The sequence below is a fragment of the Pecten maximus genome, chromosome 6, assembly GCF_902652985.1.
Source record: "Pecten maximus chromosome 6, xPecMax1.1, whole genome shotgun sequence".
Taxonomy (NCBI): domain Eukaryota; kingdom Metazoa; phylum Mollusca; class Bivalvia; order Pectinida; family Pectinidae; genus Pecten; species Pecten maximus.
In genome coordinates, this window is record NC_047020.1 from 34,210,200 (window position 1) to 34,233,869 (window position 23,670).

The window sequence follows — 23,670 nt, forward strand, 5'->3', positions numbered from 1 at the left end:
TATTGAACAGATACCAATATAGTTTATATTGTATCAAATCTGTATAGAATGTAATTGTTGCATGACAATGCATCATGGTTCTGGACATGGTTACAGTATCACAAAAATGACTGGTGTACTAGGGAGGAGAATGCTATATAAAGCGACTAGTTTTGACAAAGGCTTATTGAGCAACTAGCTGAGTCTTAAAATATAACATTATTGAATCATACAGTATATTTAAACAAGGTAAGTCGTACCCTTGGATTATCAAGCAAGTCTATTATATTTGTAAACAGGAAATGTAACCAAGCTTGCATACAATGCATGCACAATGAGGAAATAGTTGTGCATATCATTAAATACAGACTTGTTCATGTTCTTCTTTTTCAATTTTAAGTCACTCATTATTTTAATAATGATAGGTTTTGATTATCAATAAATTTTGAAAGTTAACCCATTGTAGCATGTGCTGATTTTCCCCATCACCTTTCCACAGAATTCAGAAGTATCTTGGAAGAAGACTTTCTGTTGGGATCAGGGTATGTATTGTAACAAGAGAGGCAAAATCCAAGAGTTAAATCAGACTGATTCCAGATTTGAACCAATCTTAATGTCACAGCCAAGCTCAGCTCTACTCCTTTCATTCTTTAGCGAAGACTTCAAACTTGAAGACAGTCGATCAGAGACCTACATATCTTGTGGGTATATCTAGTTGGGTGTGAAATGTAGAAGTCTTGGAAAATTGAATGGTAAGGCTAGGATGATTATCAACCTGGCCAAGTTTTGAGTTGTGGGACCTGTATGTTTGACAATCCAGTATGTTTTCAAAAAACAATTCAAGCATAAATCATGACAGACTTTCAGATATTAATAAGGGCCTTGAAAAATTATGTCAAGGCACTCCTGAAATAAAAGACTGGTTCAAGCAACCATTCAGACAACTAAAAAGGAAATCCACTATTTTCACATAAAAGCTTGGCTATCCAGGTATATAAATAACAAAAGAATAAATTTGTTTGTTGTGATTTTTTTTTTAATTCTGCAGTATCGTATTTCCTGTGTTATATACTTTTACATTATTGTACAAGTTGGATACCACACAATGTATTGAACAGTCTCTCTTTCATTTAAAGCGTTCTCACTTACTATACATCTGTACACTTACAGACATCACACGCAGACACGCACAGGCAAACCAGAATTAATTAAATCTCTGGTTACAGACACTTTCATATACAAGTGAGGATCCAGGATGTCATACACAAGGGGAGGAGGTGGGAGCTAGGTATGTGGCAACTAAAACATTTTATAACCATCTCATAAATTTGAAAAAATAAAATAAAGTTAAAACTGGCTACCAATTCATAGTTTATTTTTTTAAATACACAAATGCCCATTTCAGTAAAATTCTAACGAGGTTATAGCAGAATGTAGGTGAAGTTAGAATAGAAAAGTCTTTACGAGAAGAGGTTTGCCTGGATCCACACTGGATATATATATACACTTGATACCAACACACCATTACTACACACCCCACACATATATACACACACACTACCAACACACACATGTACCAGCCCATCACATTCTGTACTTGTCACTATACAAGAATGAGTGTCCAACAGCACCTTCACACAACTAACACTACAGTTTTACAAGTGGTGAGGAAGGTGAGAAAGTCAGACAACATATAGAACTACATATCCATTACGATCAATACTTATAAATCTGAGAAAGTCATGTGAAGGAACTGGGCACATCCTCAATTATCTCTGTATTACAAGACATATAACATAGTAAAATATGTGGCCCATGTTTGTCTTTACTAGATTCATTCACCTTTATTTTGACAATAAAAAGAATTTTTTTTTTAATATTAATAGTTGGAATTCTCTGTTTAATAACAGAATCAATTATTTTTAATATTGATAGTTGGAATTCTCTGTTTCGCTAAATTCAATGACTTCATACTTCATACATACAATTCATTCATTTTTTTGTCAAATAAAATGTTTGTAATTTATTTAAATTCATAAACTGAAAATTAATTTCCATCAGGTACAATGAGCTACGTAAGATTTTTATAATTGTTGCTAGGCATATTTTCATCAGGTTTAATTTTGTGCAGATGATATTAATATTTGTGCTTTGGTCTGACTAGTTAAAGTTACAAATTTCAATGCAACTGTAGGTATTGGTACTTGTGGCTAGAGGTGTTGTCAGGAAAAGGAGTTACTGATAATTCTCACATTTAAATACAGCAATTGTTCACTGTGGTTTTGATATTATAACAACCATGCATGGTCACAAGATCAAGATGTGAAAGTCAATTCAGGGGGTCTTTCTTTAGATACAATTCAACATATTTTATAATAAAATTTCATCATAATATCACCTCGGTTTTTTAACACATTCTAACACATGCAGACACATGTTAAGTCACCTGTACGATGATAATTCAACTGGCACATAGTCGGTAAAGTAAATACGATAATACTTCAAATTACTGCCTTGTCCATGAACATGCTGTACACATGATCCAGACCATGTTCTGGTCTGTTCCACATTTGTAATGTTCATGTTTTGTCTCTATATTTACCAATATTGTCCACAAATGAAAATAATGGTAGGACAAAAAACCTGAAGGGACATAGATGTACACAATGAAATCACAATACACAACGTACAATCACAACATACTCACAAATAACCCAGTACACTTTCATTAATCGACCTACAGTTATCAAAACATGTAAGGGAGATAATCCTACATTTAACAGCTCCACCCTGGAAAGACATGGGTAGATTACAGTATATCTATATATATATATAAGGGCAACATCAAAATACTACAATGAAGACACGTGGGTTGAGATAACATTGTATACACACACATGCCTCTTCAGGGGAAACAGAGTGTCACAGGTGTAAATGGATCTTCACATAAAATGGGAAAGTAACTCTACAAAATAACACTGGGCTTAGTGAGATAAACAAAAAATCAAATAAGGTCAATAAACTATTATTATAATCTGGAACAAGTTTAGGAGCCTAGCCTCATCACTTTGTAGCCTAAGTGTGGAGGTTGTCCAACATCACATGAATTACTTTACTTTTTGTTTATTTTTTCTTTGAAAAAAAAAAAAACGAAAAGAAATCTTGAAATCATTTAGCAACACATCATAATCACAAATACCTGTGAGAATTAACATTTTATAAATGTGATAATTTTTAAAGTATAGCACCTGCTGCAATTATTTGCGCACACACATACGTACACATGTATTTACACAAACTTACAATATCATAACATCTTAACCTATAAACAGTAAATCAAGTTTATATCATTTTTAAAACAGGAAATCACATCCCAATGAACGAGTTCCTTCAGACTTTGCTTAAGTGATACCTCAAACTAGTATTACAGATTCCAAACATAAATGATGCATGTTTAAAACATGCAAATTAAAACAGGGATTTTGAGGATAAAGAAATAATTTCAAAGTAAGTTCATCTTAATTTGAACAAAGTTTAATAAAACACATTTTCTATATTCTTACACGAACCTTTCTATTCAAGACTGATTTGCTACCCTCAAGGCACCAAGTCAAATCAAAACATTTATAAACCAAAGAAATTGCACATGTCAGAAAAATGAGGTTAAATGTTACACTGTATAATGAATCAAAGTACTGAGAGTACTGAAAGTTGAAAATCTGATATAGCTTGTTTCCAATGATTGATGCTTTACAAGGAATTAGACTGACCAGTCCAACACTGTAACACAAATTTTGATGTCATAATTTACCTTGATTTCTTAATCTTATTCCAAATGCAAAAAAAAAAACCCAACTCATTAGACCATACAGAGACTACAGAGAATTCGAAGAATACTGAATCTTCAAAGAAAAAAATTAATCCAGTAGAGTACAACAATTTGAATGATGTAACATAAAATTTACAATTAATACAAGAAAAGGAACACAAAGAGATGGTTTGACTGGTTAGAATGACTAGTAAGGGTTATACAATCACAATTAATACCGAGAATACAAACACACCAAACTAATACCTCAAAATATTCTCTTGGGGATGACAAACACCATCTGCTCCAAGACATATATTTGAAAGACACTTTTTTCCAGGATGCAGACTAAATTTTTCTAATTAATGATTCCTGACTTTTCATTAAGTTTTAAAACAGACCTAGTTTCTCATTCATTCTGAAATCTGAAAACTGAGTGTTCACATCCCCACACCTACGATAAATCAGGATCACAGAATTATCATTTAAATGTTGTTGGGAGACCAGTTATTGTTAAGGCTGTTATTTCCTCGAATTCATATTTCTTGAAGTTTAATTTTTAACCAAATGTTGAAGCAAAAAGGATGCCTTTCTCGGCACATGATATTAAACGGATTATTCTTCATCAAGTGATTTATATTAAGTTACATCATATAAATTTTTCAGATTTTACAGAATCCTGTAAAATTTAACAAAATTTCTTTATCATCTACATAAATATGTTATAATTTGTCTTTTTAGATTTTGAGAAGTCGTGTATATCTCTCAAAGTATTTCTACGACAATGTGTAGAATTAAAAGTAAAATGTCATATTACACAGGTACATGACAGCCTGTCCGAGGAACATGACAGTCTACTCTGACCTACTACACTAACTTTGGTAACAATATACGAAATGTAGATCAAATTTTACGAGACCATATTTAAATGGCATCAGGCATGTACAATAATTATCTGAAGAAGTTGTGTACACAATCATTCCACGGCTGATCAATGCTGGAGTGTATACTAAAATAATAGAAAATATAACCAAAGAATATTGTTAGATATCCTGTATAGACAATACATTACAAATAATCTCATAAATATCTATAAATAGCACAAAATTAAAGAAATTCCTCACACTTATTTAGTTTTATACAAGCCCCTGCTTGAATTGGTCTTAATGAATAAATGAACATGTACAGCTGACTGGTAAGGTGGACACATGTAAGTTTATTCAATTGGTTGAAACTTATTTTGTGGGTTAAAACATGTACGTCTTGATTGCCTTTTATTTGCAAGGCTTGGCAATTCAAAGCTTCATAATTAGCAGGCATACATTTCCTCCAATTAATTATAAAGCCATTCTAGCTGGTAATATTCTGTTACCACAGTTACAAAGTCCTGCCCATGTATGTTCTTATGTCAATTGATTTTGATAAATACTCATGTCAATTATCTTGCTTATAACTGGCCGGTGTATGGAAAAAATATTATACACAATATATGTATCTTTCCCTTTTTTTTCTAAAACTTGTCATTGTCAAACAAACTTTTCATATTATCCTTTACCCTTGACTTACATTGAAATGGAATGTACAGATATTTTAAAATAAAACAGATTGAAATAGTACTTTATCAGTAAATAACAGATTGGTACTGAAATATTTTCACCAACTGATTGTGATATGCTTATTCATTTAAGGGATTTCTGATGGAGTATGCATAACACTTAAAAATTTCGAACTTTTAAAACCCCATATATACTACAAATCCCACCCATCACTTACATCATCTACTATTTTCATGTACTCAAAATTTTGAAACTATGAATGGACTTCTATAACATGAATATGCTCCAATGATATGTATTTGTTTCACTAAAATAATACAATATTGTTTAACCAGTGATTGTCCTGTACATAACAGCATCTATATAAAGCACACACTCATCACCATTACAACATATCACCATGGTGATGTCACTGACCAGACTACCAGTAGGTGTGGAGTTGTACTCCCAGTTATTTGGCATTTTTGAGGTGGGTTCAGGATACGATACTACCGGTTATTCATTAACATGCAGATTCAACTGTTGTTTTACTATCACAAAGATGGTTGATGGCCTATCCTCGCTGTATCACTAAATCACAGATTCACAAGGACATTCAAATTCTCAGTATCCGTAGACATCCACAAATTGACGAGAACATCCCAATCTAGGTTCTTTTGGCATGATTCTCTGCAGCACTATATGGATTTGTATTCATACACTGATTTTTTTGTCGTCCACATCAAAATCTAATACCAACAATTTTGTTTCTTCGGTGCCATTACGAGAGCCTACAGCACACACAAGTTTTGTGTTACTACAACGAACTCTCCACACAACACCCCCGCTTCCCCCACTTTCTAGAGCCACCAGGTTGCGTAAGAACTCTCCTGTTTTAAGGTCCCAAATTTTCACTGTTCCATCATCAGAGGACGTAATGACAAAGCGTTTGTTAAACTGTAGACAAGTCACAGCACTTTGATGTTTGTTTGGGCCTGGAAGACAAAAACAAAAATAAGTAATACAACATGAAGAAACTATGGTCAGAGCTCAACAAATATCATAGCTTCTACATTTTACTGTAACCTACTACCTCCCCTGCTCCAATAAATTTCTCCCTCTTTTTTAATGATATACTTGTCAAAAAGGGCACTACTCACTTATCCCATTAAAGATAAGCATGTTACAACGTTTAATCATAAACTTTGTCTTCACATAAAACACAAAGAATCTATAACGGCTATCAATATATCATGCAATGAGGTCAAATTTCAAAATACAGGTCACAGTAACCTACTTATGGCAGGTGGCATACCCTCTTCCAAGGATGTTCTTATTTATACATATTTCTCTTTTTCAAAGTAGGTTAAATACATTTCTGCAACCCTGTGCAAAATAATTTTGACTTTGACTCACCTTGTAATGTTTGAAGACACTGGCCAGTTGTAATATCCCAAACCTTGACCGTTGAGTCAGCGTTACCAGACACTAGAATGTTATCCTTGAGTTCCAGACCACTGGTCAGCGACTGGTGACCAATAAGTGTGTGTAGACAGTTACCTGTCTCTACATCCCACACACGGATGGACGTGTCCAGGGAGCCACTCACTATGTGGATACCGTCAAACTGTGAACAGGGTAGAAAGATAGTGTATCTATAATACTGTCAAACTGTGAACAGGTAGAAAGATAGTGTATCTACAATACTGTCAGACTGTGAACAGGTAGAAAGATAGTGTATCTATAATACTGTCAAACTGTGAACAGGATAGTGATATAGTGTATCTATAATACTGTCAAACTGTGAACAGGTAGAAAGATAGTGTATCTACAATACTGTCAGACTGTGAAGAGGTGAGAAAGATAATGTATCTATAATACTGTCAGACTGTGAACAGGATAGTGATTTAGTGTATCTATAATACTGTCAAACTGTGAACAGGGTAGAAAGATAGTGTATCTACAATACTGTCAAGACTGTGAACAGGTGAGAAAGATATTGTATCTATAATACTGTCAGACTGTGAACAGGTGAGAAAGATATTGTATCTACAATACTGTCAGACTGTGAACAGGTGAGAAAGATAGTGTATCTATAATACTGTCAGACTGTGAACAGGTAGAAAGATAGTGTATCTATAATACTGTCAGACTGTGAACAGGTAGAAAGATAGTGTATCTTTAATACTGTCAAACTGTGAATAGGATAGTGATTTAGTGTATCTATAATACTGTCAGACTGTGAACAGGTAGAAAGATAGCGTATCTATAATACTGTCAGACTGTGAACAGGTAGAAAGATAGCGCATCTATAATACAGTCAAACTGTGAACAGGATAGAGATATGGTGTATCTATAATACTGTCAGACTGTGAACAGGTAGAAAGATAATGTATCTATAATACTGTCAGACTGTGAACAGGTAGAAAGATAGTGTATTTACAATACTGTCAGACTGTGAACAGGGCAGAAAGATAGTGTATTTACAACACTGTCAGACTGTGAACAGGGCAGAAAGATAGTGTATCTATAATACTGTCAGACTGTGAACAGGGTAGAGATATAGTGTATCTATAATACTGTCAGACTGTGAACAGGTGAGAAAGATAGTGTATCTATAATACCGTCAAACTGTGAACAGGGTAGAAAGATAATGTATCTATAATACCGTCAAAGACCAAACTAAACATACTGTATCTGTCACACAGGGCTTAACATTTTTAACTGAATTTTAGTTTAATGAATTTTCATGGCTCCGAGATGAAAAATTTGAATATGCAACAAACGGCATAAACACAGTATTTGTTCACCAAATTATGTATTCTATGAGTCCCCCATACATTGTATTATTGTGAATTACAATACCTGTAGAGAATAGACTCTGTTTGTGTGACCCTGTAATGTATGTAGACAGGTCTCGGTCTCTGGGTCCCAGACTTTCACCATGTAGTCGTAGGCTCCACTGACCACTCGACGTCCATCATACTGGACACACCTAACTGCTGCCACATGACCCATGAGGACATGTAGACACTGACCAGTGTCAATGTCCCACATTCGTAGTGTGGCGTCCCGCGACCCACTCACAACACTACAATGACAAGACAATTAACAATTTTTTTAAAACCTTTTTTTAACATTTTTAACAGAATAATACATATAAATAGGTTTATTAATAATCTGTTTCTACACAAGTCATTTTCAATATGAGAGTTTTGAAAACCTTAAAAATTACATGAATAATGTTGACCTGACTTAAAAACCCATAAAAATTATATGAATAAGGTTTTCCTGGCTGAATAACAATCACAGCTTGTATTTTAAATGACAATTGTTGGAAAAACAAAGGAGAAATTTTAATTCTGGATTATTGTTTACTCAATTCTAGGACCTGTTTTGTATGTTTGAAAGGTAATTAATATACCTAAAGATCAAACAAAGAAATTTATATACATGAAGAACACATAGGTAATTGCAGCTCAATATTAAATAACACAGGACAAAGTTTTGGGATGGAAAATTGAATGGAAATTGAACAAGGAATACAGACAAATGAAAGGCAATTTTTGTGCTCCTTTCAGACATGCTAAATCCCTAGTAGATGTATGAAATATTGCTGATTCCATTCGTCCACACTTACACATTATCATGGAGGTGCATACACCGCACTGTAGAAGTATGCCCATATAAGGTATGGATACAGTTTCCTGTGTCTGCATTCCAAACTTTAAGTGTCCGGTCTGTTGAGCCACTGATCACAATGTTGCCAGACATTTGTGAAGACCATACCCCTCCTGTGTGACCGACCAATGTTCTCAGGCACTGAAACACAGCACAAACATAACAATTAAATCACTTTAAACGGACCGACACTTGGTACTCAAGCGCTGAAATTAATTAGATTTCCTATAACAACAGACTTTACCTTAACTGCATGGGCTGACCCCACCTTGATATTTAGGGATAAACTTTACCTTTCCTGTGCTTGCTGACCCAACCTAGAGAGTATTACATCTAGTGACATACTTTACATTTCCTTTGAGGGCTGACCTCACCTTGATATTTAGTGACAGACTCCACCTTTCCTGTGAGGGCTGACGTCACCTTGAGAGTATCATATTTAGTGACATACTTAACATTTCGACTGATCGCTGACCCTAATTTAAAAGTTTCATATTAAATGACAGACATTACCTTTCCTTTGAGGACTGACCCCACCTTGAGATTATCATATTTAGTGACAGACTTTACCTTTCCTGTGAGGGCTGACCACACCTTTAGTGTGTTGTCGTCGGATCCACTGACCACTTTGTTTCCACAGAACTCCAGGCACGTTATTACATGGTCGTCATGTCCTTTCAATAGCTGTAAACACCAAACCAACACTCTTTAGTTAACATGTTCCTGTTGTATCTCAAATCATAGAATCATTGAAGTAATGAAATAACAGCTCTCTGAACCTCCAGGGGCCTGAGGGGCAGGGCTAAATAGGGGAAATAGGGTTAATCCTTTAAATCGCTACTAGTCATAAAGTTATGAATGAATTTGAACCAAATTTGGTCAGGAACATCCTTGGCAGAAGGGGAACAGAGTTTGTGTAAATTTTTACTCTGAACCCCCAGGGGCCTGAGGGGCGTGGCCAAATAGGGGAAATAGGGTTACTCCTTTAAATCGCTACTATCATAAACACCAATTTAACTCCCTTAACTCTCAAACCAAAGATTTTCATACCCACTTCCGGATGTATAACAGTGAAGGTCTAGACACGGATTATTAGCCTTTCACTTCGCCTTCATCAGTAAGATGCTATTTGACTTGGATCTTTACTTTTATTTCAACTTCTGAAGATTCACTTAAAATTTAGGGACTTAAATTGGTATATCAGTTATTTCTTACCATAACAGTTTCAGTTAAACAGAGGAATTATAATGAATGTTCGATGAACACCTATTTTTACTATGTAAATAAGTAATTTTACACAGAAATAATTACCTTGGGTTGCCTAAGTTCTACACATCTCCAGTTCAGTTCGATTTGATGTTGTCTCATGTATAGGGCCTTCCATGGGCAGCGTTTGCGCCTTATTCGGTTTGGTCCATAAACTAGATTTTCATCAATGCCCTCATCTCGACACTTCTCCCTCCACAAAAGATTATCCTCGGCCAGGAGACGCCAGTACTGACAGGTCTGAGCAGCCTTCAGTAACGCCTTGGGTTCAAGGAATGACAGCACATACAGTGCCAACTGTCAATAATAATCACATACAAGTTAGTTTTGTACATTATGTTATATGTACATCAGAATATTTATCTTAGAATGCGTACCTCTATTTATCAGTGTTATTTATCAGGTAAAAAACTTATCATTCAACTGATCAGTAAAGTGTACCAATTTGATATTCAAAAGACAATTCCTTGCTACAAAATAAAAGCAAGTAGTATAAGTGTTTTGATATTAACAAATTGAGCAAGTGCTCCTAAAGATCTACATCCACTACCCACTACAGTTCTCGTAAGTAATCAAGTGTGGCCTATGACCTATGACCCTATAAGCCTTGATGATGACAATCAAAATCTGATCAGAGTCAGTATTTGATATTATTGAGCTATAATGTAATCATAAGCTAAATCTGTTCAAGGGTTCATGAGATATAATATTCTATTGGTTTCATTTTTTGTTTTGCTTGTTGAGTTTGTGTCCCAAACAGCCAAGGTCTTTTAGAGGTGAGGCCTCCTCGTAACAGCTGGTGGCTAACTTACTGAACACACGGGAGGCCCATCACTTGCCATCTAATCAACAGCATTTCCGTTAAGTGTCATGCCCAATGACATGACCATGACTGCGCAGATCAGTCTGTTTCTCGGCTTTTCAAGAAACACAAACTGTCACAGGTAGGGAGTATCAAACCATGCACATCAGATCTTCACCTGAGGTGATGTAGGCTAACGCTTTAACCAACTGAGTTATCACGACCCCTCATTTACTATATTTACAATAGACAAATCTGTCTAATCAATTGCATTGAACTTTACCTCTTTTGGCAGTAGAGAAATGAAATCTCTTTGGAACTGGGGTTCAATGACCTGCATCATATGTCTAACTTGAGTTGGTTCACAAATAGTGATAAGTTCATCAAGTGCCATCATACGCTCTGCGTTACTCCACGTCTGTTGATAAGAAAATATCACAAAATTATTCATATTATGTAGTAATGAGAAACTGTTGCATTATGAAGTGATGAGAAACTGTAATGCTGAAACAAGATTGGCCAGGAATGACTTCAGTGCTTTTAACCCGAACACTTCCTTAACCCCATTCCCCTAACAATAACATATTCATATTTTAAAGGCCAATAAATTCCATCTAATTATGCAAGTTACAGTCATAGGTAATATTATAAGTTTAAGCTCATTCATTCATAAATGCAATAAGCAAATTATGTCTTATGCTACCGTCAGCTTAAGTATAAAGTAACTGGAAGTGTTTGTCAGTGGTAAAGCATGTTTTACAATAGTTTAACAATAAGCTACACATCTGGTCGTTAAACACTAGTGGTACTTCAGCAATTACAATAATTAGATAGATCACAAAAGTCGAACAACAGAATCTCATCTCTACATATATATGAATCAATTCTGAATTGATGAAGAGTGAAATAAATATTATCTAAAACTGGAAGGAACATTATCATAAAACAAGACTTCATAGAGCAGTTAAAATATTATCCCTATCAATATATTATTATCAGACTATCTTACAAGTGACAAGATTTTACATTTATTTTACTAATAAATATTTCAAGACGCACCTGAAAGATTTGAAGCCATTCTGACAATCTGGCTGGCGGATGTTCCTTGGATGGGATTCGAGGTCTATGGCCGCTCTTGTACTGGTGGCGAACAGTCTTCATCAGCACGGAGAACGCACTAGAAAACACGAATTCATTATATACATCTAAGCATGTAGGAGAATATCAATGAAGTCCCTTGGAAAACACAACGATTGTAACAATACATGTTCGTTATGCAGCATTGTTGGGACCATGAAAGAACTTCAATACATGTTGGTGATGGAATTAGGAATAACCTGTTAGGACTTTTCTAGTAAACTATTTACCACACATGATGACTCAAGAATCATATGATAAAGCCACATTTTCAGCACTCATGCATCACCATGTATAGAATTTCTCTATTGGTGGAGTCTTCCATGGGATATGTAATTTGTATACTAATCGACTTTTCATTTTTCATTCATGTAATGAGCCTGTGTCAAAAATTATACCCACAAAAGCAACTGCTTACAGCTGAATATAAGTATTTCAATAATTTTCCAGTTTAATACTAGTATGACTCCTTGAATGTATTTACTATCATATAAACCCCTCTCCTAGTGTAAAATATTGCTTCTGAAATTTGAGGGAGTGTATAATTGTGAACCACATTTTGATTACTGTTTTAAACATTGAAGATTCTGTAAAATGTAAGAATGGGTTTGTTTGTGGACAGTGGCTTATTTACATCTTCCATACCTTTAAGGAAATTTTAAAAATATGCTTTATCACATGAATGACATGGCTGATTATTGTATAGAAAATTAAGAGCCTATTCAGCCTGAGAATATGACCATCAGAGCATGTTTCTTTTATTTCCAATTTAGTACCTGACATCATCTGTTGTCCGCATACGCTTCCCTTGGACTAGTTCATCCCGACTGCTGCTGCTGCACTTGCGCTTCATCTGTAACACAACCAGGTGCAAATTGAACAAGAGATCCATGGGCCTTAATGGCAACCAGAGTTCTGAAATACATACTGATATTTTTTGTTTTTGAATTAAGAATTTAACACAATGTCATTTAATTGAACAAACTTTTCAGTCTGTTATCAAAGCATGCCACTCTCCCAAAATCATGACACAAAGCTTCATGTATATTGAGAAGTCATTTTAAAGATTTTAACAAATTTGACCTCTGTATTTAAATATCTTTGGAAGCTGTTCATCCCAGAATGCTATTGGCCCCATATCATGACACAGGGCCTCTTGGTTACTTAGCAATTTTATCAGATTTGACCTCTGTGACCTTGAAATAAGATCAAGGTCATTCATTTGAACATGCTACTGATCCAATATCATGACCCTTGGTCTCTTGGTTATTGAGAAGAAGCCAAAATTGTAAATTGTTTACGATGGGTGATGAATGACAAAAGGCATTCATAAAAGGTCAATTGAGAATTGTTTGAGGTCAGCTCTTTTGATCTGAAATGTCAAATAACATACAGATTTCATCCTGTAGTTATCCCAGGGGAACAACACAGGACTAACAGGACGGCTTACTACCTGGTATTACCTTATGACCAGATAGATAGGACTGATATAGAATAGACACAGCATTTCATTGAAGACAATAGATGAAGAAGAGGATAAAACGGAGGAGATTGGACACTTACAATGTGTTTGCCGAATGAGCCAGAGATAGGGATAGGTATACGCGAGCGGTACGGCCCTGGGGTGGAGCTGGCGGAGGACGACCCCGCCAGGGATAATGATAACGAGGAGGACAGGAATGGGAATGATGTTGAATTGTCCTGGGACGTCTCCTCATCCGATAATGTATCACCAAACCAAGCCTCTTCTTCCTCCTCTTCATCATCTTCATCCTCATCATCATCCTCCACGGCATCCTCGTCATCGGAGCCACCATCTTCTTCACCAGAGCCGCCATCCTCGCTCATGTGGCTGTCGCTAAGCGAGTCCAGCACAGCACTGCGACTTGTGTCGTCATGCCTAAACAAAGCATGACAATGGAATCTATTTATGCCTAATATTTAGAATGTGACTTATGACTAATCAAAAACCTCAATTCTTCTTACAGCAAGTATCACTACTCAAAAGACAAATCTATATCCTACAAATAACAGGTCTCTCACTAAAATAACGATTCAATGTTGTTGCATTTTAAACTTGATGGCATACTTAAACTGCTTCATACAAGATTTATGAGAGGAAGTCGCATTGTTAATGGAAAAAATTCTGACCTAAGGGTTATGAACTGGAGCAAAATTTGGTAATCTTAGAGGCTATAAAATACATAATGCCAAACCATCTTGGGTAGATTTCTTTTTCTTCGTATCATGAAAACAAGAATTATCTCTCTACCTGGGAGTGAGGCTAGCCACACTGTCAGCAGCAGAACTTGAAGTGGGTAGATCGGGTGGAGCAATGATTCCCCGCGACCGCTGCCTCAGGCCCTGACGAGACCCCAGGCGGGGGGTCACTCCACTCGAGGATGGTTTGGGGGAGGGTGTCACTACCTCTGGCCCAGATGCTGTTGATGAGTCATGACGTGTCCTCCTACCACCTCTGAAATCAAACAAATATAAATATGTGTATATGTTGAAACAGAATTATAGAATCTACCACCCAATGGGGCTAGATAAGCAGACCTCAGTCTGAGAAGGAGATTATTAAGTTGACATATGAGGCATACAGAGAGTTTGGCATTTTATGAGTCTGAATTTCCTGTCATAACCCTGCAGCAAGAATCTCTGCCTCAATCCTTATGTGAAACAAGGAACTCTCTTACCCTGGATAGAGATATCCCCAATTTTACTAAGCATGAACAAACTGTTTTGTTTTTCTAATCTCATCCTAGAGTTGAGACCTAGGGTTGACACCTAGGGTTGAGATATGCAACATTTGTATGATGTCACGGCAACAATTAAAGACAGACAACAACACATTGATGTCCTGTCAACAAGTCTATCACGTCACATCGTCATTGTCTTGCATTGTTATAATATCAACATTAGATACATACCAGGGTAAAGAAGACAAGAGAAAAATTATCATTCACCCTCCTTGGGAGTGAGACAGTGGATCACAACCCTAAGGGTAAGATTCTTAAGCTGCGAAACACTCAGCAAGTCTCAGATGGAGATTCCCTGAGAGAGTGAAAGATTCAATAAATCTTGCACAGATAGCAAAATCGACACACCTGTCTAGGGCATGAAGATAAAACATTATCTTTTTCTTGATTTTCTTTAAGTTCTTTATTCAAACAAGAGCTAAGGGAACACAAACCTGCTAGTACGTCTGGATCTAGGTGTGGTCACCTCACAGACGAGAAGTCCCCTGTTCTGTTCAACTGTTGATGCCCCTACACCTGGTACCTTGTTGTGGAGATCATTTACACAGCTAAACCCTCGGATAGCCTGGAAATCAAAATATGTTAATTATAATAAATGTATAATCATATATCTAGGCTGGCAAAATTGATCCATTATAACCAAGCACTACCATGTGCATACATACTGTTCTATTATCTAACTTACAAGTCAAGTTGAACCAAACTCAAAGTAAACTATATATTATATCATTAGGTTGTCTTGTTCAACTAGACGGTTGAGTATAACCAGTACCCTAGTATGCACTGACAAGCACTTGGTTAAATGAGACTACACCAGAAAACACTTTCCTGAACAAAACTTCTACGATATGATATTTTTTTTATAACATTCTAGCCAATTCTTTTATCAGAAGTCAAAAATATTGATCAGGTGAGCTAAAACATATTTTCAATACCTGGTACAGTGTACATATGTATATGATATGTAAATAATTAATATTGTTTTCATTGCTTACTGTAGCTAGCTGCTTATCATTGAATGATTTTCCTGAAAGTTTCAATCTGGACAATGGTATATTTTTGTATTGATATGTACAAATGCATCTAACAAGCTAAACTCACCCAATTATATGACATGGTATTAATTTTGTAACAATAAGTTTAGGTGCCCTTATATCTACCGGTTTTTCTCTCGATTTTCTAAATCTGTTTGGGGACATCAAAGAAACCAAAATTGCTGTCCCCTTAATTTTTGCAACATCTGGAATTTCTCCTTTTTCTATATCCTTTTAATTTCACTAATTTTGGCAGGTGTCTCCCAAAAACAAATCTTTGCATCTGGTTTGCTGTTGCGAGGATGTTAAACCCCAGACTACAGTTACATTCATTGAAAGCTTGCAACTAAATATAATGTGTCTAAATGAAATTATATAAGCATATATGCATTCAACACTAAAGAATGTACTACGAGTTCAGTGAGAATCATACCAACAATGGCTGGGTATACATTTTAAACTGGCGAGTGTCCCTCCCTCTCCAGTCTGTGTACATATGCTTTATACAATACACATGTTCAAGATATATGACTACAAACACCACCAACAGCTGACAGCTTCTGCTGACTTATCACTATTGATTGATACAGGAATGGCCTAGTTCACTGTTTTTATACAAAATCAATTGACAACGAAGAACGTCTATAGGACATGTGTGACTGTTATGCTGTGTAAGGTAACCTGTGAACAGTACAGTGTACTTACAATGACATAATTGATCTTCATGTACTTGTTATGCAAATTACAAAAGGTTTTTCTAGTAATCTGATTTGTATACAATAATGTTGCCCGCTGAACTACATTTTATTTCAACTGAAAATTTTACAGTTTCAGAGCACATTTACTCAACTGAAAATTTTACAGTTTCAGAGCACATTTACATATGTCTTTATTGAAAGTTGGGCTCCCTGGTCTCTACCTTTAAAAGGTTGGAAAAAAGTACTGATTTTTTGTTTTAATCTTTAGCTTTCATATTTGGAAAATTTGGCCAAAAAACATCACATCACTCATATCGGAAAATGACTTGAGAAAACATAAAATAACAATTCAAGAATAAAAGAAATTTAATAAAATATAATTTTTAACAGATATATCACAATTATTGCACATTATTCATTGATCATTTACTTCCTTCTTTTTTCACAGAATTTTCAAACCTCTTTTCAGGTAGCAATACATTAGCAGTAGCTAAAAATCCTGGTAGCAATACATTAGCAGTAGCTAAAAATCCTATCAACCATATAATAGCATTATTATTTTTTTGAGCCTACACAGATTAAATATGCACAAATATAGCTTATTGTGTTGTCAGTAACTCCACATCAAAGGGTATGTTATCACAACCAGGCCAGTCTGACATACTGATACAAGCCGACAAATTATATGACCCTTGCCAATTCATGGTAGCAGCATAAAAATCAATAGGAGTAATTAAATACAATATCCAAGTGACTTTTGCTGAGTGACAAAAGTGGCAAGTAAGCCGGATAATTTACAAATAACATTTACTCTCACTGGTGTTACCGATGTATATCATTATAATGAAATATTTGCCATCATGAAATATACAGTGCTATTTAGTATCGGAGATATACGTTTAGGGTTAGCTATCCCAATAGTCTTCGATACCAAGAAATCAAAAAGGACCCAATTATTTTTTTGAATTCCATTAAAGATATATATACTAATTAAAGGATCCAATTTATAAAACATGTAGAACAAAACCCAAAAGCATGGTTTGTTTGTTAGCTTGTATGTTTGGGTTCATTGCCCTGTGAACGGTGAGATATCTTTGTAGTAGCTGGTGGCTACTTCAGTTCACTCATCAACATACTGGAGGCCTGTCGCATGCCAGCAAGAGAAATTATATATAATTACGGAAAAGTGTACATGTCTTGTCTAAGGATATGACCATGACAGTATAGATAGTCTGTTCTCAGCTTCACGAGAAACACAGGAGCATAGAACCATGCACTTCACCTGAGGTTACGCAGGCCACTGCTCTAATGGACTGCACTATCAACGCAAGGTACGTGCACATGAAATTGACATGTACACAAAGACAATCATAAACTACGTATACCTGGTATGCATTGTCTATTTTCTATTCTACTTTTTCAAATCTGTTGGATAATAATCATGATGTGTAGACATCACTTGCACCATTTCAGAAGAAAAATTTAAAGCCCATATTACTGAAAACTATTCACAATGATACGGACGCCAGATCATGTATAAATTGTGCATATAACAGGATCTCGATAGATTTTGTAATTCATAAGAAATCATTGTACATGTGGCCTTTACAAACAAAATAACCTGGCCTGTATAGCCATCTCTTATGACAGACAGCTGTTCACACACTTGGCTTCAATATATAGATAGTCATGGGTTGTTGTATCAAAAGTCAATGGAAACAGGATTTGGTGCGCTGTCATGTTTGTTTTTGCCACATATCTGATAATCAGGTTTTTTAATGCACACATATTCTGTGGAAGATGATCAAATGTCAGCAAATTTTATTTTTTGTTATAATTGATTTAACTCAAAATTTTTACTTTACCCCTTGATGTTTTACAGTCCAATGACAAATAATGTTACCTTATAACCCCTTGATGTTTTACAAATTATTGACAAGTATTGACTATTGACAAATTATGTAAATTCAACGAGACCTTGCATGTTTTCCATAAGTTGTGTATAATCTTATCAATTCTTGAACAAATCTTATTAATTTTAAGTTACATGTACAAAGATTCAGGTGTCTGCAAACACATTCCACAACTTATTTTCTACTTTCTGGAAAATTTTGCGTAAGGCCACCATCTAAATACTGGCATCAGACATGTGAATAAATATCTTAAAATACTTTTTACAGCTGGTGCAGGTGAAGTCCACCATCAAGGCTAAGTCCACCTATCATTTTTCCCACAATAAAAAAAAAAGAGAAAATGTGACAGTGTGCTTACAAGGACCAGGGCCGACAACACAAACTCTGACTTGAATTCACCTAATTAACTGCAATGCAATAGACATGAGTGAACTTACTACCTGGCATGGGGATATTAGTATAAGAAAGCAGTTTATCTTAACTGCTTTCCATCAAAACTTTGGATCCAGAATTTATATATTTCTATGATTCAAGAACTGTCATATTTACACCAGCTTGCATTGACAGGTCACCAATGAACTTCAGTCTTAGACGGTTACAAACTCACCTTCCTCTGTTTGACTATAGCCTCTGCCTTGTGACGTCCGATACCTGGCAGTTGTTCAAGGTCTTCTACGCTACACCTGTTAATGTCTATCTTTTTGTTGGCCATGGTCTCGCAACAAACGACGAGAGATCAGGACCACATCTGCAGAAAACGAAAGTAACAAGCGAGTTTATAATTAGACATAAATCAAATTTAGGGATTCCCACAAGAATAATACATGGCAAGAATAATGCAATTAATGAAACAAAGAAGAAATTACTGTATAATTACAAGCTATAAAAAAACATTTACTGCTCAACCTTAATTGATTTTTGCACTACGGATCATGACTCCCTCCTCACAAAGCTAAAGGTTGAAGGTTGAACTACACATGACTTCTCTTGCTCTCAAAGCAAACTCCTATCACCATGCATATACTGAAAGGAATTTTCCTACGGATTAATCTAGTAGTGACGTAACCTTAAAGCTACCTCTATGTTTTCGTAACATAAAGATTATGACAATTACAAAAATATGTTAAATAATAGAAGATATATATATACCCTTATGAAAATATGTGAGAATCAATACCATAGTTTTATAATATAATGTGAGAATCAATACTATAGATTTTCATAATTGCATTTAAAACCGGGAAACTACCCACGATTATGGAGAATATCTAATGCGATGCTCCACTTTCTATATGTAAATAAGATGCTGAAAATATGTCATACAAGCATGAACAAACTATTTTGTTTTGAAGAATTGTAGACTGGCGATCAAATCTTCGTATCATAATATAAGCCCAAGTCAATTGGAGGCAAAGAAAAATAGTCATCAGAATAACAACACTATCTATGGCTTGCTAATTCTGTTATACAGTACATAAATCAAAGATAGTTTAACTTGAAAATCCACCAACCATGAGTTGGCAGTGAAACTTCAAGGCATTTTATCAACAAACCTATGCTTTTCTGTCCCCGGGGATGTAATATAACTCAGCATGTGCAGGGTGTGTTCAGGTTCTATATTTTTATCATTATTACATACATTGTACATTACTAATGAATTGTTGCAGATTGATTGAAATTAAATGACCATAAGTCCATAGGGGATAATGAAAATTAGCTTGATAAAGTGTTATATTTATAAGTAAAAACAAAGAGGCTTTAAACTTCACTTTTAAGAAATATAATGTTTAAATGATTAAAAAAATAATTCATATTCCAAATATGATTGTAATTTTTTGGTGAAATATTTAATTTTTTTCCACTAATTATATTTATAACCTCACGACACTACCATGACTACTCACAAAGCTCATGCCTGTTGACATATCCAGACAGATTAAGGGTATACTTGAAACTGTCTTCAAACAGCTGTCATAAACCTTTATATTAACTGAAACACCTCTCTGTTTCCCATCGTGACAATTGAAAGGTGTCTAGCTATAGGTATGTAGCTGTTGCCAGGTGATCATGAACTTGTGCCCTATTTGGTGATAATTAGCTCATAGAAATATTGCCCAGTTGTGAAACTAACAGTTACTTGGGAATTTGCTTACAAAAATAATTCACAAACCAAAAACATTCTTGGTAACAAATTTAAGTCTTACAATTATATTTCACTTTTAATCATAATTTTGCATTTTAAGCAAATAGGAAGAGAAAATTTGATAAAGGGAAAATATCATAATAAGGAAGATATCATATTATCATTATCAGATATCAGAAGTATATCTCCACATTACGTGGAAAAGATAGGGGATACATGTAAAAGTTGAGAGTATATGTCACCTTACTCAATACTAGCTAAGGCTTGCATGAATTTCCCTAGCCTTTATCTAGCTGGTCCGATGTTTGCGTTGAGAGTAAAAGGTCACTGGTTCAAGCCCCAGTGTGAGCAGGATATTTTTCCTATATTGCATGTTTATAATTGATTAAGCAACAATGCATGCAAGAATCCATCGAGAGGTCTTGCATTGGACTGTTGAATGTAGGTCAAGGTGTGCTGTGCAAACAACTCCATAAAAACTTTTCTTCCTGTCAACATGTCGGTATAAATTATATCTTTATATAAAGTTATAAATAGTAATGCATACAGCACACTTATATTGTGACATTGCCATTGTTAAAGTTCCAGTTGTATCCAACTTCACTAAATTTTAACCTTTGATTGGCCTTTATCATATTATTATTATCTTCTTAAACATCTATCTATACCTGTTACCATGAACATGCACGGTAAAATTAGACTCACAACGTACTCTATCCTTCACAGCTGAAATCAATAGGCTAACAAGATCGAAGACTGTATTAAGTTGTCGGATCAATGAAATGAATATGGTGCATTCGAAACAAAGACTGGCTGGTGTCTGTGCTAATGTGCACGGTTTAAGTGTACTGCGAAATATATGAGCATACGCGAATAAATGCAAACTTAATGATGCATTCGACTGCATACTTCATACTGGAATATATCTGATATTGTATCAGCTTCGTGTCAATCGGAACCTGTTACAACCTTGTACGCAAATCCTCAGACCGAACCCCCGAGGAGACCTGAATACGTACACAAAACACTAAATCCACTTGTAGCGATGACCTGCAGGTTATTTACAGACAAAAAAAGTACGTTACATAACATATACTCGATCCAACAAATTTGCATACCTCATTCCATCGTATTTGCCTCTGCAAATCATTTTTTCTGAGGAGAGAAACTGTTTTCAGACACTCGCCATCTTGCTTTCATGAAATGACGTCTGAGAACGAGAGTCTCATCCATACCCAAGGGAGTTAACTCTGAATATGTTAAAAAAAAATAAAAAAAAAACTTGGCATGTAAAGTGCAGTTCATTTTAACAGTTTTTTTCTCCAGTCCATAGCGTTTAAAGCTGCTTATATGTTTATTATACAATTACTTTGAAATATAAACTAATTATAACCTTATTTTACAGAGCTTTACAACAATAAAAGTTTTTTACCCCAAACAATCAATAAACTCTATATATATATGATATAATGTGGCAATTTATAAAAAAAAAAAAACGTGTGCGTTTTAGTGTCAGACAACCTAGAAGGCAAATTAAAGATTTTTAGAAATATTAAACAACTGAACAAAAAGGGAAAATTAAAACCGGTAAAGGTAAGAAACGATCTAACAATGAAAGAGAGTAAAACTGTTCAAAATCACAAAAAGAAGCAACAGATAGAACACTCTATGTTAACCGAGTACAAGGTCCTCTGGGGGGAAGGACAATAATACGTTAAACTCTCCATGTTTGAATTCATTAGAGAATAGACAATTTTGTGTTTGTTTATTGGACTATATGCTACTCAACACTATCCCGGGAGCTAGGTGGAAATGACAACTTTTTTTTAATTATCAATATCAATGGATATAGAGGCAAACGGTCTGCGTCCATAATAAGTATACCTCTAACTTAAATTGAAAGTTTTGAAAAAGATCACATAATACAATTCCATCTATAAAGTTTGTAATAAACTCTTCTTGCATATTAGGATGGATTATCTATTATACCAATTTTCTTGTTTTATATATATATAATGATCTATATACTTTATATCGCCAGCCACCATCCAATGTCTTGTCGTCCTTAAATATGCCTTTAAAAGAAAACTCGCTTTCTTCTGCCTAGTTACCTCTGCGCTGACAAGGTTGTTAGCTTGGAGAAGCCAATTTTGTTTGTTTTTGTTTGTGTGTGTATTTGTTTGTTTGTTTGTTTTATCGTCCTACTTACAGCCAGGGTCATTTAAGGACGTGCCAGGTTTTGGAGGTGAAGGAAAGCCGGAGTACCCTGAGAAAAACCACCGACCAGCTGTGGCAATTGCCACACGGAGGTTTCGAACTCGCAACCCAGAGTTGGAGGGCTAGTGATAAAGTGTCGGAACACGTACCTTAACGAAGCCAATACCAGGACCATCTTGGTTGGCAAACATACTGTTAACCGGTTGTGTAGCATATAAAACTGAGATTTAACTTTATAGCTATTTCGTTCACATGCATTTCCGTGTCAGGAACATGTCACGAATTCTTCTTTAACGGGAACTATAACGTGCATATTGATTTCCACCAAACCAGGGACCAGTTACCTCAATACATGTACATTGTATAACTTTCCTCACATGTATTTCTAACTTAAATTTCTACAATCAATTTTTAATCAATAAGATAGCTAATTGATACACGTTAAAACGCGAAAAAGCACGTTATTACGGAAATAAAGCCGCTTATTTGCGTTATAACGCAGAAAAAGACGTAATAACGCAAAAACATATTTTTTAAAACCGTTATAACGTGTTTCGATTTGCGTTATTACGTACACATGCTTCGATTTACGTTATTACGTGTTTTATTCGCGTTATTACGTGTTTTCTTCGCGTTATTACGCTTTTCGATGTACGTTATCACGAGTTTCGATTTGCGTTATTATGTGTTTCGCG

General features: G+C 35.2%; 1 protein-coding gene across 2 annotated transcripts; it reads right to left on the minus strand.

The window, feature by feature from the left end:
• Positions 1-993: 993 nt before the first annotated feature.
• LOC117329617 (F-box/WD repeat-containing protein 7-like) lies at positions 994-21,957 on the minus strand. Of its 2 annotated transcripts, XM_033887638.1 has the most exons (14): positions 21,877-21,957; positions 19,223-19,363; positions 15,405-15,535; positions 14,481-14,684; positions 13,772-14,108; positions 12,985-13,061; positions 12,131-12,248; positions 11,355-11,489; positions 10,315-10,566; positions 9,574-9,687; positions 8,963-9,144; positions 8,188-8,413; positions 6,739-6,949; positions 994-6,317 (listed from the first exon to the last, which is right to left on the minus strand). In XM_033887638.1, the coding sequence occupies exons 2-14, from the start codon at positions 19,325-19,327 to the stop codon at positions 6,037-6,039; spliced, it is 2,373 nt and encodes a 790-aa protein (XP_033743529.1). In that variant the 5' UTR covers positions 19,328-19,363; positions 21,877-21,957; the 3' UTR covers positions 994-6,036. The 2 variants fall into 2 exon arrangements, with proteins under 2 accessions (XP_033743529.1, XP_033743530.1); XM_033887639.1 differs by lacking the exons at positions 994-6,317; positions 6,739-6,949 and adding an exon at positions 7,879-7,953.
• Positions 21,958-23,670: the final 1,713 nt, after the last annotated feature.